Source organism: Salvelinus namaycush, chromosome 17, assembly GCF_016432855.1.
Source record: "Salvelinus namaycush isolate Seneca chromosome 17, SaNama_1.0, whole genome shotgun sequence".
Taxonomy (NCBI): Eukaryota; Metazoa; Chordata; class Actinopteri; order Salmoniformes; family Salmonidae; genus Salvelinus; species Salvelinus namaycush.
In genome coordinates this window covers 9,412,167-9,428,392 of record NC_052323.1, presented here as the reverse complement: position 1 = coordinate 9,428,392, position 16,226 = coordinate 9,412,167, and the positions used below count along the sequence as shown (strand labels likewise).

The following is a 16,226-nucleotide window of genomic DNA, read 5'->3' as shown; positions in this document are numbered from 1 at the left end:
GGCTTGATAGGACTGTTGGATTGTAGACTGTAATGCTAGGCCGTACTGAAGGGCCTTGAGTGTATACCCTTTCAGTGTAATCTTTGTTTGCGCTCAGCTCTCATTCAGTAACCACAGCAGGTCTAACTGGAAGGTCTCCTCTCCCATGTTTGAAATTCAGGTGAGGACAAGTTCAGGCAAAAACTGTTCATGCTTGTGCCGCCAGGATAAACACTTTGCAAATTAATTGTTTTGGATGTTTATGTAATTGTTTTCCAGTTGCACGTTTGATGCCGCTTCTCATGTCAGGGTGCCGTGCACGGACAAAAATGGCATATAAATTGGAGGGAGAATTTCTGTATCAATTTCATAATTTCGCTTCTCCCACCAAATAAACCTGACTCCGGGTAGGCTACAGTTTGCTTTGTACTGCCTTAATAAATACCAACTACCATCTGCATTTCCTTTCTCAATAACCACTGGACTACAGCATCTTTCCACTGTTCACTAACATTTACCTAATGTAATCAATATCAGCAGCAAACATTTTTCAAAATGAAAAGGCAACTGGAGCTTTGAAAAAACAACATATTTTTCTACAGATGGTTTAAGCAGTCTCTCGTTCCACGTACTTGTGTTTGGAAGGCTGCAGTTTTCGCTTTTGGAGCCAAGACCTCTGCAGCTGTTGTACAGGCGTTTTGTCGAGTGGGGGTTTACAGCAGGCCAGAGGAGATGAGCTTGGCTTTCTGTTTATCTTTTGGATCTTATGAATTAAAGATGGTGGATCGCTAAGAACTTGATACATTTGAGATGCTGACGCTCAGAACCAGGTCCATGGGCCAGAACCTGTAACCACCCCCCCCCCCCACTTCAAACACACGTACACACACCCTGCCTCATTTGTCATCTGAAAACAGTTCCTCATTGTACATAGGGCTGTGTCTCTCCTGGCTACTATCCAGTTTCGTAACGAGCAGCAGCTGGCTCCGAGGCCTGTACTCGGAGCTGCATCCCTGGCCCTGATGAATGCATCAGTTGTTGGTTGTTTAGCAGTCCCTCTCTGTTCAGATCCCTGCCGTCCATGCTCGTACTGTTGCAGCCCCCCCAGTTAGAATTTACTGTGGTACCAGTTGACCTGGAAAACTGTCAAGGCCAGGCATCATGTCCTTGCCTGCAGTTAAAATAAAACAATCTTTGTGGAAGGTGTGTGCAACGTTAGTCACGCTGACTTGTGTTAGCAGTTCACTGTGTAGCTAGTGACCACGTCTGCTACTGCAAGGAGCTGAAGTTGTTGGCTCAAGTTCCTCTCGTTGCGCCTGTGCTTATCTGTGCCACATGAAGAGAACAATGATAATGCCATGACTGCACAGCAGAGTTTCAGGCCATATGAAGTGATGTCTGCGATGACTCAAGTGGAAATTGTAGGTCAGCTTCCTCCATTTATAGTAATTGAATGAAAAGGCCTCTTTGGCATGTTCAGACTGGAGGCCCCTGCTTGTTCATTTCTTTCTTTCCCTTTCAATGGGCCTCTGGAAATATTTTTAAAGGGTTTTCAAGGCTAATGCTCTATTTCAAGATGGCCGCGGTTAACTCGCCGTCTCTCTTTTCCTCCTCTTGGGTTTTCCACACCACAAGTCTTCATAATTTACATATGATCAATTTTGTGGGAACTGTGGGAGGCCACTAATCTCAAAACTGTAGGAGAGAAGGAGTGCATTTGTTGTTAATCATTGTCTGAATAAAAAATACAAAAACTTCTACGATTGGCTGGGCAGTGTAGTCTGATTGACTGATACTCTCTTGGTGTGTAAACGCACGTCTAAATTAAACATTGAGATAACCTTTGAAAACAACATGCTGAGGCAAAGGCTCCCGGCTGGCTAAAATTGACTTTTAGGTCGTCTGTCCTAGATATCGTTCAGTCCCCCCCTCCCCCTCCCCCTCTTAATGGCCTCTTCCTTTCGGCCAGTGGGTTTCCTGTCTCAGCTGAAGGCATCCAGAATGCTTAGTGGAGAATCAGTCTGAGGTGGAGCAGGAGGTCACAGGGCCTGGGAGAGGCAGTGGAAAATGCTCTGTTGCTAAAAACATTGACTGACACTGAGGCTTTGGGTCACTGGGTTATTATAATCCTACTGTACTCTGTTAGTAGTGACCGCATTATATAGGACAGATTGTTTTTCGCCGTCTCTCTTATAGCTTGGAATGGTAACGTTCCGCAGATAGCCTCCACGAATGTTTTTGTTCGTTAGGACTGGCATTTTAGAACATAATTAGTCATATAAAAACAACATTGTTTCTTTATATTCCTCAAGGATAGGTTTCTGGCACGTGTTTGAGTACTGCCAGGTTCATGTATCGAAAGCTACAATGGTGATGATTAGAGGGGTACCTACTAGTGGTGTGACCACTTGAAACGTTTAAACCAAGGTGGGATCATTAACGTTAAGAAAACTCCCTAATCCCCGAAACAATGTTTCCCCCATACAATTAAAATCACAGTGCAGTTATCACAAAACATATTCTTTTTGGTGTTATAGCCTAACTAGACTGTGGACAGTTGTGTAAATTTCAATAAAACCTGAGAGAAAAAGGCTAACTTTAGGCCTCTTTGGTGAATTTGCGAGGCATGCGCGACAAGACATTGCGAGATGCATATTACCAAGACATATGCACGTGGTTCTGCCTGCTCCTCCTCTCTCTCACTCACACTGGGCTACCTGCCCTTTCTCTTTGCTAATGACACAAGTGTGTCTTCAGTCTTCGGTCTGTTGCCTGTAGGATATCTGGGACCGATGTCGCCGAGATACAGAGGTATCTTCAGGACAGTCTTGCGAGCACGGGGTACTCTTCGTTACTGAGTGGGTGGCAGGGCCGGCCTGCTCATTAGGCAGGATTAGGCGGCTGACTATGGCGGCAGATTGACGAGGTCGGCATTTTCTGAGCTAAACTGACCTCCAACAACACGTAAAGCCCCACAAAAGTTTTTTTCTCAACCAGTGGCATATGGGCTTTTTAGGTGAGCGCTGATGCCACCCTGTGATAAGCAGTGCCCACTTTCTCAAAGGCAGGACCACAAAATATTTTGCTTGTCCATTCCCAGTGTGCCTCTCTGTTGGAGACACGCATCGCTGCGGCGCTCCACCAGCTTTCCGTCAAAAAAGTTAACATAAATCATGTAGCAGTTATTAGATATTGTAGAGTATGTGGCCTTTTCTGTAGTCTACAGGATGGAGATGAAATGTATGATAATGTAATGAGATGGACATTTTTTTACAGCATGCAGATTTCTGAGATCAAAGAACCTAAACTAAATGGCGCCCAATCAAATATAAAACTGCACTGAAATTGTAACAAACTGTAACGGTTGTCCTCCTCCTCTTCGGAAGAAGAGGAGGAGTAGGGATTGGACCAAAGCGCAGCGTTGTTATACGACATGATATTTATTAAACAAGACGAAAACTAAACACACTTGAGAATTTACAAAATAATAAACGAAGTCAACAGACCTGAACAAACGAACTTACATATACACGAAGAACGCATGAACAGGTACAGACTAGACTAGACTACACAAACGAACGAACAAACGAAACAGTCCCGTGTGGTGCACAGACACAGACACGGAAGACAATCACCCACAAACAAACAGTGTGAACAGCCTACCTTTATATGGTTCTCAATCAGAGGAAACGTCAAACACCTGTCCCTGATTGAGAACCATATAAGGCTAATTACCAATGACCTAAACATAGAAACACAAAACATAGAATGCCCACCCAAACTCACGCCCTGACCAACTAAACACATACAAAAATAACAGAAAACAGGTCAGGAACGTGACACAAACAACATATCTTGAAAACAGGATAGGTCAAAGGAAAATGGACTTTATGGAATGGACAACCAGCCTACTCATAACTGCTGTCCAGGAGTTTCCTCCTGTGGGCTAAAATGTCATAATCATGGGTTTCAAGATTGTATCCCTACATTTTTGACGAGCTGATCATAGCGAAAAGGAAAACACTTCTGCTCGCTGTGTAAACACATTGCAAATAGGCTCAGGATAACTCCTGATGAAGTTGGGTAGCTGATATTCAGAGGTTAAATAGCCAAATGGATTAGTCAGAGGAATCAGGATTAATAAAGCTAATGCAACAGCCTGTTTTACAAACGGTGGGCCTAACACGTGGATGGGCATTCATAAATTTCCATTGCAGGCCGACACTGTAGGCTACACCAGATCATGCACGGGCCGACGTCTTTTGGACGTCTTTTTTTGGTCCTGTTCGTACCGGCCGACATTTTTTGTTTGTTGGTGTTCTACAAACGTTGGGCCTACCACATGGATGGGCATTCGTAAAATAAAAATACAAAATTAATTTGGTTCTGAATTAAAGTTGAAAATATGTACTTTCAATGTCCATAAAAGGCACCCTTTCAACCTCCAGGGAAATATGCATTCTAAATGTCCAGAAATACATATTTTATTTTATTTCTTTTCAACGTCATTTTTCTTATAGGGGCTATTGTAATTTTGCAGGGGGTGGCAATTTGTTTGTCTCGCCTAGGGCGGCAGAACGGCCAGGGCCGGACCTGGTGGGTTTGGGTTGTTTTTGTTTCATAATATGAAACTGCAGCTACATGTAGCCTGTATCGATTACCCTTTTCAGATATGATGGATCGTGGTCCATCAAAAGCGCCTCAGGTACAACATGTTTGTTTGTCTGTTAGGGTGGGCAACACTACGGCTTTTTAAATTGCCGGCACGAAACCTTCTCTGGAGATATGCACAGCATTTGTAAAGTAATGCTGCTTCTGAAGCGGGACTAACTTCCATCACTAGGCACCCATAACTGTCAATCAAATAATCTCAAGCTGCTGCATGTAGCCTGCATGCTGCCTGCCGGCAAACCACGCTCTCCTAAAAAAGTACTTAAAAGTTCTTTAAATACCTCGACTTACCAATACATTTAGTAGAAAGAGAGTACATCTTGCTACACTACCATTAAAAACAGCATACAAAACACAGCAGCACATCAATCAGCAACATTTATTGTTGTCAGGGAAACAATAGAACATTATATGCCGGAGCAGAATTCTACTGTCTGAAAAGATACCGACTCTTCTGAGGCGGCACATTTTTTTATTATCTGAAAAGTTATCAATTGTCGCTATTGACATGTTACTGTAGCTGTGTTCTAAGTCTCCAAAGGGTTGTGGTAGATATAACTTCATTGCCCGGCCCTAGTGGTCATACATACACTACCGTTCAAAAGTTTGGGGTCAATTAGAAATGTCCTTGTTTTTTAAAGAAAAGCACATTTTTGGTCCATTAAAATAACAAAATGTATCAGAAATACAGTGTAGACATTGTTAATGTTGTAAATGACTATTGTAGCTGGAAACGGCAGATTTTTTTAATGGAATATCTACATAGGCGTACAGAGGCCCATTATCAGCAACCATCACTCCTGTGTTCCAATGGCACGTTGTGTTAGCTAATCCAAGTTTATTATTTTAAAAGGCTAATTGATCATTAGAAAACCCTTTTGCAATTATGTTAGCACAGCTGAAAACTGTGCTGATTAAAGAAGCAATAAAACTGGCCTTCTTTAGACTAGTTGAGTATCTGGAGCATCAGCATTTGTGGGTTCGATCACAGGCTCAAAATGGCCAGAAACAAAGAACTTTCTTCTGAAACTCGTCAGTCTATTCTTGTTCTGAGAAATGAAGACTACTCAATGCTAGAAATTGCCAAGAAACTGAAGATCTCGTACTAGCTGTGTACTACTCCCTTCACAGAACAGCCAAACTGGCTCTAACCAGAATAGAAAGAGGAGTGGGAGGCCCCGGAACACAACTTAGCAAGAGGACAAGTACATTAGTGTCTAGTTTGAGAAATAGACTAGAGGTCGACCGATTAATCGGATTGGTCGATTAATTGGGGCCGATTTCACGTTTTCATAACAATCGGAAATCGGTATTTTTTTACACCATTATTTAACTAGGCAAGTCAGTTAAGAACACATTCTTATTTTCAATGACGGCCTAGGAACGGTGGGTTAACTGCCTTGTTCATGGGCATAACGACAGATTTTTATCTTGTCAGCTCGGGGATTCAATCTTGCAACCTTACGGTTAACTCGTCCAACGCTCTAACCACCTGCCTTACATTGCACTCCACGAGGAGCCTGCCTGTTACGCGAATGCAGTAAGAAGCCAAGGTAAGTTGCTAGCTAGCATTAAACTTATCTTATAAAAAACAATCAATCATAATCACTAGTTAACTACACATGGTTGATGATATTACTAGTTTATCTAGCGTGACCTGCATTGCATATAATCGATGCGGTGCGCATTCGCGAAAAAGGACTGTCGTTGCTCCAACGTGTACCTAACCATAAACATCAATGCCTTTCTTAAAATCAATACACAAGTATATATTTTTAAACCTGCATATTTAGTTAATATTGCCTGCTAGCATGAATTTCTTTTAACTAGGGAAATTGTGTCACTTCTCTTGCAACAGAGTCAGGGTATATGCAGCAGTTTGGGCCGCCTGGCTCGTTGCGAACTGTGTGAAGACAATTTCTTCCTAACAAAGACAGCCAACTTCGCCAAACGGGGGATGATTTAACAAAAGCGCATTTGCGGAAAAAAGCGTTCATTGCACGCAGAGTCAGGGTATATGCAACAGTTTGGGCCGCCTGGCTCGTTGCGAAATAATTTGCCAGAATTTTACGTAATTATGACATAACATTGAAGGTTGTGCAATGTAACAGGAATATTTAGACTTATGGATGACACCCGTTAGATAAAATACGGAATTGTTCCGTATTTCACTGAAAGAATAAACATTTTGTTTTCGAGATGATAGTTTCCAGATTCGACCATATTAATGACCTATGGCTTGTATTTCTGTGTGTTATCATGTTATAATTAAGTCTATGATTTGATAGAGCAGTCTGACTGAGCGATGGTAGGCACCAGCAGGCTCGTAAGCATTCATTCAAACAGCACTTTCGTGCGTTTTGCCAGCAGCTCTTCGCAATGCTTCAAGCATTGCTCTGTTTATGACTTCAAGCCTATCAACTCCCAAGATTAGGCTGGTGTAACCGATGTGAAATGGCTAGCTAATTAGTGGGTTGCGCGCTAATAGCGTTTTAAACGTCACTCGCTCTGAGACTTGGAGTAGTTGTTCCCCTTGCTCTGCATGAGTAACGCTGCTTCGAGGGTGGCTGTTGTCGATGTGTTCCTGGTTCGAGCCCAGGTAGGAGCAAGGAGAGGGACGGAAGCTATACTGTTACACTGGCAATACTAAAGTGCCTATAAGAACATCCAATAGTCAAAGGTATATGAAATACAAATTGTATAGAGAGAAATAGTCCTATAATAACTACAACCTAAAACTTCTTACCTGGGAATATTGAAGACTCATGTTAAAAGGAACCACCAGCTTTCCTATGTTCTCATGTTCTGAGCAAGGAACTTAAACGTTAGCTTTCTTACATGGCACATATTTCACTTTTACTTTCTTCTCCAACACTTTGTTTTTGCATTATTTAAACCAAATTGAACATGTTTCATTATTTATTTGAGGCTAAATTGATTTTATTGATGTATTATATTAAGTTAAAATAAGTGTTCATTCAGTATTGTTGTAATTGTCATTATTACAAATACATTTTAAAAAAGCGGCCGATTAATCGGTATCGGCTTTTTTTGGTCCTCCAATAATCAGTATCGGTATCGCCTTTGAAAAATCATAATCGGTCGACCTTTAAAACAGACGCCTCACAAGTCCTCAATTGGCAGCTTCATTAAAAAGTACCCGCAAAACACCAGTCTCAACGTCAACAGTGAAGAGGCGACTCCAGAATGCTTGCAAAGTTGCAAAGAAAAAGCTGTTTCCAGCTACAATAGTCATTTACAACATTAACAATGTCTACACTGTATTTCTGATCAATTTATTTTATTGGACAAAAAAATGCTTTTCTTTCAAAAATAAGAAAATTTCTAAGTGACCCCAAACTTTTAACAGTAGTGTAGGTAATAAGACCATTATTGTACAAGATAAGATTATTTCTTATTGCTTAAATTTGTATTTCTTTTGCAGTTTAAACTTTAAGCAAAATTGTCCATTTGTAACATCCCTAGACTCTACCACCCCATTTTGCTACTGGTTTGGCTCCATTGCCCCTGTGCGGGGTAAGATTTCATAGTCTTCTTTCTGTACAAAGCCATTCATGGAGGGAACGACGCCTCAGGCTTTGCGACAGTTTGAGACTTGTACACAGAGAAACGTTGATTATGTAATCCAAGCAATCCAGTTTATAGTAATTACTGCACTGATTGATTATAGGCATGTTAATTGTGTCTAAATGTTGTCATTAGTCTCTGTCAAGAACCCTCTCAGATCCCAATTTTGTAGTGTTTGTTTTATTTATCATTGAGGGTGTTTAAGGTAGCTTAGGTTATCCTAACCCAGACAGCAGTAAATGAGCCCATTTCTTCAGGAAACATTTAGAAGCAGCTTGTTTTTCATGATATAGGTAATTAGATAAAACAAAAGAATGTAACACTCGTTTCCCACAGCAGGAGGCAAGTTCAGAATTGAGAAAAATTACAACAGCATTGAACAATTCTCTGCCGAGTCCCTTTTTTCCCCTGTCCCCCATCAGGCCTGAGACCATGGAAACAGTAAATAAAACTATCCCCTGCCCTTGAGTGTGTAGCCTGAGCTGACTGCTCTAACCTGGAGAAAGTTACCCCTTTATGTCAGGGAAAGGATTGCTACTGCACATTAGTGGTAATTAATTAAGACCCCCTGGTGATTTCTTTCTAAAAGTCTGTGCTGGTAGCATGTAGTCTGTTAATGTGTGAAACCATAGAGTTGTCTTATGGCCATTTGTATGCTTATGAAACGGAAATAGCTCTTCCGGGGGTCTACTTTGTGTTTTTCTCTCAAATATGTGAGGAGAGGCCTTTTAAATAATTAGTTGGGCCTTGAGCTTTAAAGGGACAATCTGCAGTTGTTACATCCATTTTTGGACGTATAAGTTAATGATATGTACCCATTGATTCTTGAAGAATATAGCTATTAATGCCTCATGAGCTTAGTTCGTACCCCACCAGAACCCAAAATATAAGCTTCTTTTACGCCAATGTTTGTTAACAAAGTATATGTAAACATACACTATATAGACTCAAAACATGTTTTAAACTATATTGTTGTTATCATGGACGGTCCTTGCATCCATAGCTCAGTCCATGAATTTGAGAGTGGTTACTTTTCTCCAGCCCCATCCCTCAGCTTTTTACCGAAAACGGGCAGGGGAGTGTGCTTAGTCATTGTTTCAACTGCTGATTGCCCCTTTAAATATATTGATATGTAGATGAAAGACCTTTCTTGTATACTTTTGCAATCGTATTGATATTTCTTTAGTTAAATGTATGGCTGGGATGATAATGTACTGCGCTTCCTTAGGAGAATCAAAGGTCTTCTGCATCAAATACCCCTCTAGAGCATCAAATACGCCAGCTTTGTTTTCCATAGTCCTTCACAAAAGATCTGTCATACTGATGCTGAACTGATTACTGATTACTCTGCCAGAGACCAGGGTCATGCTCTCAATTCCTTTGAATGGTTTTATTTTAACAACATGGCTTCACCACTAATTAGTCTCTGCCTTAGGAAATTAAAGGTTGGCGTAATAGAATTCTTCAAAGGTAAAAGATCAATGGGAAAATGGAGTGACTATATTCTGAAGGTCAGATATCTATTTGAGAATATAAGGGCATCATGTGAAAAAGGAATTAGTCACCTTCGTATGGAAAGACTAATTATACCCTCTCTGTATTCCTTTGATAAACTGTAATACAGCCATATTAATCTTGGAAATGTGTTGAAAGAAGTTGGGGTGGACATTGATGTTTAATTCATTGCTTTTGATGTGGTAAACTAATAGTTATTTTTTCTCTTTTCTAGGATTCCGTAAAATTAGCCTGGATGACCTTCGCAAGGCCTACATCGTCAAGGACGTGCAGCAGTACATCCTCCACCGGCTCGACCAGGAGGAGGCCCTTCGCCAGCACCTCACCAAGGAGACGGCCGAGATGCTCAACCAGCTACACATCAAAAGCAGCGGCTGCTTCCTGTACCTGGAGCGCGTGCTGGACGGAGTGGTGGAGAACTTCATCATGTTGCGAGAGATCCGTGACATTCCCGGCACGCTCAATGGTCTCTACTTATGGCTCTGCCAAAGGCTGTTTGTCCGGAAGCAGTTTGCCAAAGTCCAGCCTATTCTCAACGTGATCCTTGCAACCTGCAGGCCACTTACTTTCAAGGAGCTTTACCATGCTGTCTGGACCAAAAACATGACTCTCACCATGGAGGACTTTCAGAAGAAGATGGACATCCTCTCCAAGTTGTTGGTTGATGGCCTCGGAGGTACTAAGATCCTCTTTCACTACAGTGTTGCCGAGTGGCTCCTGGATGTTAAGCATTGTACACAAAAGTACTTGTGTAATGCAGCGGAGGGACATAGGATGGTGGCGATGAGTTACACTTGCAGGGCCAAGCAGCTCAAACCGCTGGAGGTGCAGGAGTTTGCCCTGCATCTGATCAACTCCAACCTGCAGATAGAGACTTTCAACCTGGCTCTTTGGATGGTGTGGAATGGTACACCCGCTAAAGACTCTCTTTCCACCTCCATACCTAAAGAGCAGGAGGTGCTGCAGCTTCTGGTCAAAGCTGGGGCTCACGTCAACAACGACGACGACCATGCCTCTTGCATAGTGCAGCAGGCACTGGAGAGAGAGGATTCGATTCGGACGTTGCTAGACAATGGAGCCTCTGTGAACCAATGTGACTCTAGCGGGAGAACTTTGCTGGCCAATGCAGCATACAGTGGAAACCTGGATGTGGTGAACTTTCTCATATCCAGAAGAGCAAACATGGAGATGGAGGACAACCATGGACAAACGTCACTTACTCTTGCGGCAAGACAAGGGCACACTAAGGTCGTAAACTGCCTCATCGGCTGTGACGCAAACATCAATCACACAGACCATGATGGGTGGACCGCCCTTAGGTCTGCAGCCTGGGGTGGGCATTCGGAGGTGGTGTCTGCTCTCCTCTACGCTGGTGCCAAAGTTGACTGTGCTGATGCCGACAGCAGAACGGCCTTAAGAGCCGCAGCTTGGGGAGGTCATGAAGACATCGTGCTGAACCTCCTCCAACACGGGGCAGAAGTCAACAAAGCAGACAATGAAGGAAGGACAGCTCTCATTGCAGCGGCATACATGGGGCACAGAGAAATCGTAGAGCACCTCTTGGAACACGGGGCAGAGGTGAACCATGGAGATGCGGACGGAAGGACAGCCCTCTCAGTTGCTGCTCTCTGTGTGCCTGCCAGTAAAGGCCATGCCTCTGTCGTAAGCCTCCTCATTGACAGGGGTGCAGAGGTCGACCACTGCGACAAAGACTGCATGACCCCCCTCCTTGTGGCTGCCTATGAAGGACATGTGGACGTAGTTGATCTGCTGCTGGAAGGTGGAGCTGACGTGGATCACACTGACAACAATGGCCGAACGCCTCTTCTTGCTGCAGCATCCATGGGCCATGCCTCTGTTGTCAATACCCTGCTTTTCTGGGGTGCAGCTGTAGACAGCATCGACAGTGAAGGAAGGACTGTTCTGAGCATAGCATCCGCTCAAGGGAACGTAGAGGTGGTCCGAACTCTGCTGGACAGAGGGCTGGACGAGAATCACAGAGATGACGCAGGCTGGACCCCACTGCACATGGCCTCATTTGAGGGTCACCGGCAAGTATGCGATGCCCTCATTGAGCAAGGTGCCCGATGCACAGAGGTGGATAACGATGGTCGAATACCCCTGATATTGTCTGCGCAAGAGGGTCACTATGACTGTGTCCATATTCTTCTGGAAAACAAGTCTTGCATCGACCAAAGAGGATATGATGGGAGGAATTCTCTCAGGGTGGCTGCACTGGAAGGCCACAGGGATATTGTTGAACTGTTGCTGAGTCATGGCGCTGATATAGACTATAAAGACGCAGACGGACGCCCGACATTATACATATTGGCACTTGAGAATCAACTAGCAATGGCAGAGTACTTCCTGGAAAATGGGGCCAATGTGGAAGTCAGCGACACAGAGGGAAGGACGGCCCTCCACGTGTCCTGCTGGCAAGGGCATGTAGAAATGGTCAGGATGCTGATCAACTATCATGCCGACGTGAACTCTTGTGACAACGAGAAGCGATCCGCCCTCCAGTCAGCGGCTTGGCAAGGCCACGCAAAGGTTGTGCGGTTCTTGATTGACAATGGCACTCACGTGGATCATACATGTAATCAGGGGGCAACAGCGCTTGGCATTGCTGCCCAAGAGGGGCACAGAGATGTAGTGCAGATCCTTCTGGAGCACGGCGCTGACCCCAACCACGCAGACCAGTTTGGACGCACAGCCATGCGAGTGGCTGCAAAAGGGGGGCATTCAATGATCATCAAACTTCTTGAGAAGTATGGGGCCTCAAGTCTTAATGGCTGTAGTCCTTCGCCAGTACACACTATGGAGCAAAAAACCCCACTCTCTGTAGCTGGGAAAATGCAGTCTCTCACAATCAAATCCAACAGCTCTGGCAGCACAGGAGCTGGAGACATGCAGTCATCTGGACGTGGTCTACAGAACGGTCCTGTCCACGCCTTCAGCTCCCCTTCAGAATCTCCTGACTCTACCGTGGACAGACAGAAATCCTCTCTCTCAAATAATTCCCTCAAAAGTTCGAAGAACTCACTGAGAACCACCTCGTCCACCGCGACTGCACAGACTGTGCCGATAGACAGTTTCCACGGAATGACCTTCACAGAGCAAATCCAGCAGCACTCTCTGCCTCGCAGTCGGAGCCGACAGTCCATCGTCTCACCTTCCTCCACCACCAAGTCAATTGGACATCATCAAGGGTCTCCATCAAGTGAATTTGACTGGGCTCAGGTTAAGCCAGGTCTCAAGTCGACCAAAGGGAATAAGACCGGAAATGACACATCCAACGGCAAAGGGGGGTCAGGAGACAAGAAAAGGCTCAAGAGCATTGGCTCGACCCAGGGTCAGGAATATGAGATGACCCAGTTTGATAAGAGGATTGCGCTCAACAAGTCTGTAGCGAACATTGCAGTGAAAGATCCTCATTGTAAGATCATGGTTGGCGGCTCCACCCAGCCAGATGGGGGACTGACCCAAGAGCAATTGTTCATCCAACAGCAGAGCATTGCAGAGAAGAAGCGAAATGGCATTATGACCAACCCCAACTACCATCTTCAGGGCAATCAGGTTTTTCTCGGGAGGGTTTCTGTCCCATGGACTGTACAGAATAGAGGGCACCAGGATGTGCTGGAGAACTACCCTATAGGGGAGACTGAATTAAGCCTTAAACAAGCACTGAAACTGCAGATAGAAGGATCAGACCCTGGGTTTAACTACAAAAAGGAGACACCATTATAGCTGGTAAGTTTTCATTCTCAAACGAATCTGATGTAATTAGAATGTACATTTTTTCTAAGCATTAACCACCAACTATAGAGTTATTCTAATGTTCAACATAATTGTTTTACTCATTATATTAGAAGTAGATCAGGTCAGACATGCTTTATTTTCATTACGATTTCAAACGGGTTCATCGTGAAGATAGTAGAAGTATATGTTAAGCATCCAGGGATGGTATGTAAGCTGAAAAATCAGAATCCCTGTATACTATTATGAATGTCTTTGTATTACTTATAGGATTTATGGCCACATTGTTGATACAGTATGCTGTTATTAAAGTACAATTGAATGACTCACTCACCACTACTGAAAACACTGTCTTGTCAATATTTTATTACGGTCCATTGACCTATCATTAGTAGAACTTAAACTTACATGAATGATGGCTTTCAAAGAATGCACTTTTCTGGCCTAAAAGACGACCATTTTTTTCCAACTCAGCACTAACATAAATCATTACCATTTCAGATGTCTTGAATGCCATTCGTCACGGAGACATCGGAGGGAATGTGCCAAAGCAACTTTTTTTCCCATCTGCATAAGAAATGATTTTCTTTTTTTAAATGTCCACTCTCTCAAGTGGAACACCTCAGAAAACCTAGGGAAGAATGTTGATCGCTGCACAAGGCCTAGATGACCTGATACTTCAATGTGCCTACATCTGTTACAGCCTTCTCAGTGTAATCATGCACACTATCGTTTTAATGTATTGATATTTAATATGCGGTGTATGCACTTTTTAAATAGAGAAAATGACAAACATGTATTTGTTCAGCCTCCCCTTTATGCTCCTGTGTTTCAAACTAATTGTTCCAAATAATTATACATTGTTTTTCTGTTATACTGTATGTTTGTTTTAGTTGTCCTGCCTGCAATCATACACACCGACAGCAATGTACCGCTGAGTGCATCATCACATCTTACCAGAGGACATCAAGATAATCGATGACATGGAATAATGTGATGCGCATTGGTACTCTGCCTTTCTGAAGACCCCAAATAATCTGTGTTAACCTCGTTCAGTGTACTAAACATATGCTGTGTGTAATATGTTAATAGCTAAGGCAATTTGCTATACAAGTATAATCAACCATATTTATTTAGGAAAAAGCCACTTTAAGTTGTATTGTATGCTCTATCATGGTGCTGTGTTCAAAAGTTGCCTGCGGTTATTTTGGACTCCATTTTGGTCGTCTTGATACTATTTTCTTTGCTATGTGTATTGTAGTATTACAGATACCTAAGGGAGAGAGTGAATTGAAAACGTTAAACCCACGTGACTTAATTTCGTCCCTGTGGGACTTTTCATGTGTTTTTGTGTGCATTTTAAATTGATTAAAATAACCGTTGCGTATACTGTCAACTACAGTGGTTGGCGCTTAAATGCAAAGGTCTGAAGCGAAAGCGGTGACGAGTGCATTCGTTGGTGGAATTCTTATTATAACCTGCAATTCAAGAAACAAAATTCAAACTTTGTTTCCCCTATTATTGCAGTGTCGCTTATATTTTGATAATTGGCGTATATTTTGGGGCAAGACACACGAAAAAACGGCTTACGGTTCACTCGTCACGGCTTCACTGAGTAGTAGACTTCAATAATATTATGGTTTTAAAGGATGGTTTGAAATGTATACTTGTCAAGCCAAAGTTGGAACAAAGCATTTCTTTTTTCTTCTCTGAGCGGCTGCATGTCAGTTAACCCAGCAATAGCTCCACTGTAGAGGGAGGGGCTTGAAGATGGTGCTCTCGGATTGGAAACATCTGTTTTTCATGGACTCTGTGGAGCTGTGTGAGCATTTGTGTGTCATATTTTTTGCAGGCTTTTCACAATGTTATAAGTGAGAAGGGAAAAAAATGGTAAAGCCGTCACAAACACACTGTATAAACCCAAGTCAAAGCCCTCCGCTCTCCAGGACAGCTTGAAGGTGTGCTATGAAGGTATAAAGGAAGAAGGACTTATTTTTAGGATCAATTCTGGACAGTATTCAGACTTCTTTCGCCATCGCTCAAACCTCATATTGTTTTTAATTGACCCTAAACAATTTGATTGTAAATAACCTACCGTGTACATTGAACTTTTCATTTAAAAAAAATGTATTTCCTGTACTATATTAAGCAGAATTGTCTGATGTATATTAAAGTGCTTAATAAACATATTTGCTTTACTGCTGGAAAATGACAGATTCTCTATTGTTACATCATTGTAATTGAATTACTACCATTTTCTCAATGTATCCTTTCAATCACTGTACAACTGACCAGACACTTAACAGAGATCCATACTATGCAATGTCTATGCCCTATTGGCTAACCTTACATCCGAGGCCATTACATGCATCCCTAAGCATTAAGCAACCGTTAACCCAACATTGTGATCGATTGATCGTCAAATAATTGCCTGTTTTGGCAGTGTTGCCTGCCTTTATGCCTTGACTCTCAAGAAGCCTACATATACACGCATAGATTGACCAGATAATTGTATACACCCGAGAAGAATGTCACCTTCTGGGATAGTAATTTCCCAATTAACCTTGTGTCAATTGTGTTATCTATGACTAATACCTGGCTGTCTACTGTTTACTTCGGGCAATGACACGTAGGTCAAGGTTGTATAGCAACTGTAATTATTTCTAGCTGACTGATCCGAGAGCAGACCGATATATCAAGTCAAATAAAGGCCTGAT

At 42.8% G+C, this 16,226-nt stretch overlaps 1 protein-coding gene across 1 annotated transcript in view; it reads left to right on the top strand.

The window, feature by feature from the left end:
* Positions 1–15,709, top strand: part of LOC120062268 (ankyrin repeat domain-containing protein 50-like) — a 38,045-nt gene extending 22,336 nt beyond the window's left edge. The window contains exons 3-4 of the mRNA XM_039012100.1: positions 9,968–13,503; positions 14,011–15,709. Coding sequence (XP_038868028.1) covers positions 9,968–13,500 — 3,533 coding nt within the window. The 3' untranslated portion in view covers positions 13,501–13,503; positions 14,011–15,709. The remainder of the gene's footprint in view (positions 1–9,967; positions 13,504–14,010) is intronic.
* Positions 15,710–16,226: the final 517 nt, after the last annotated feature.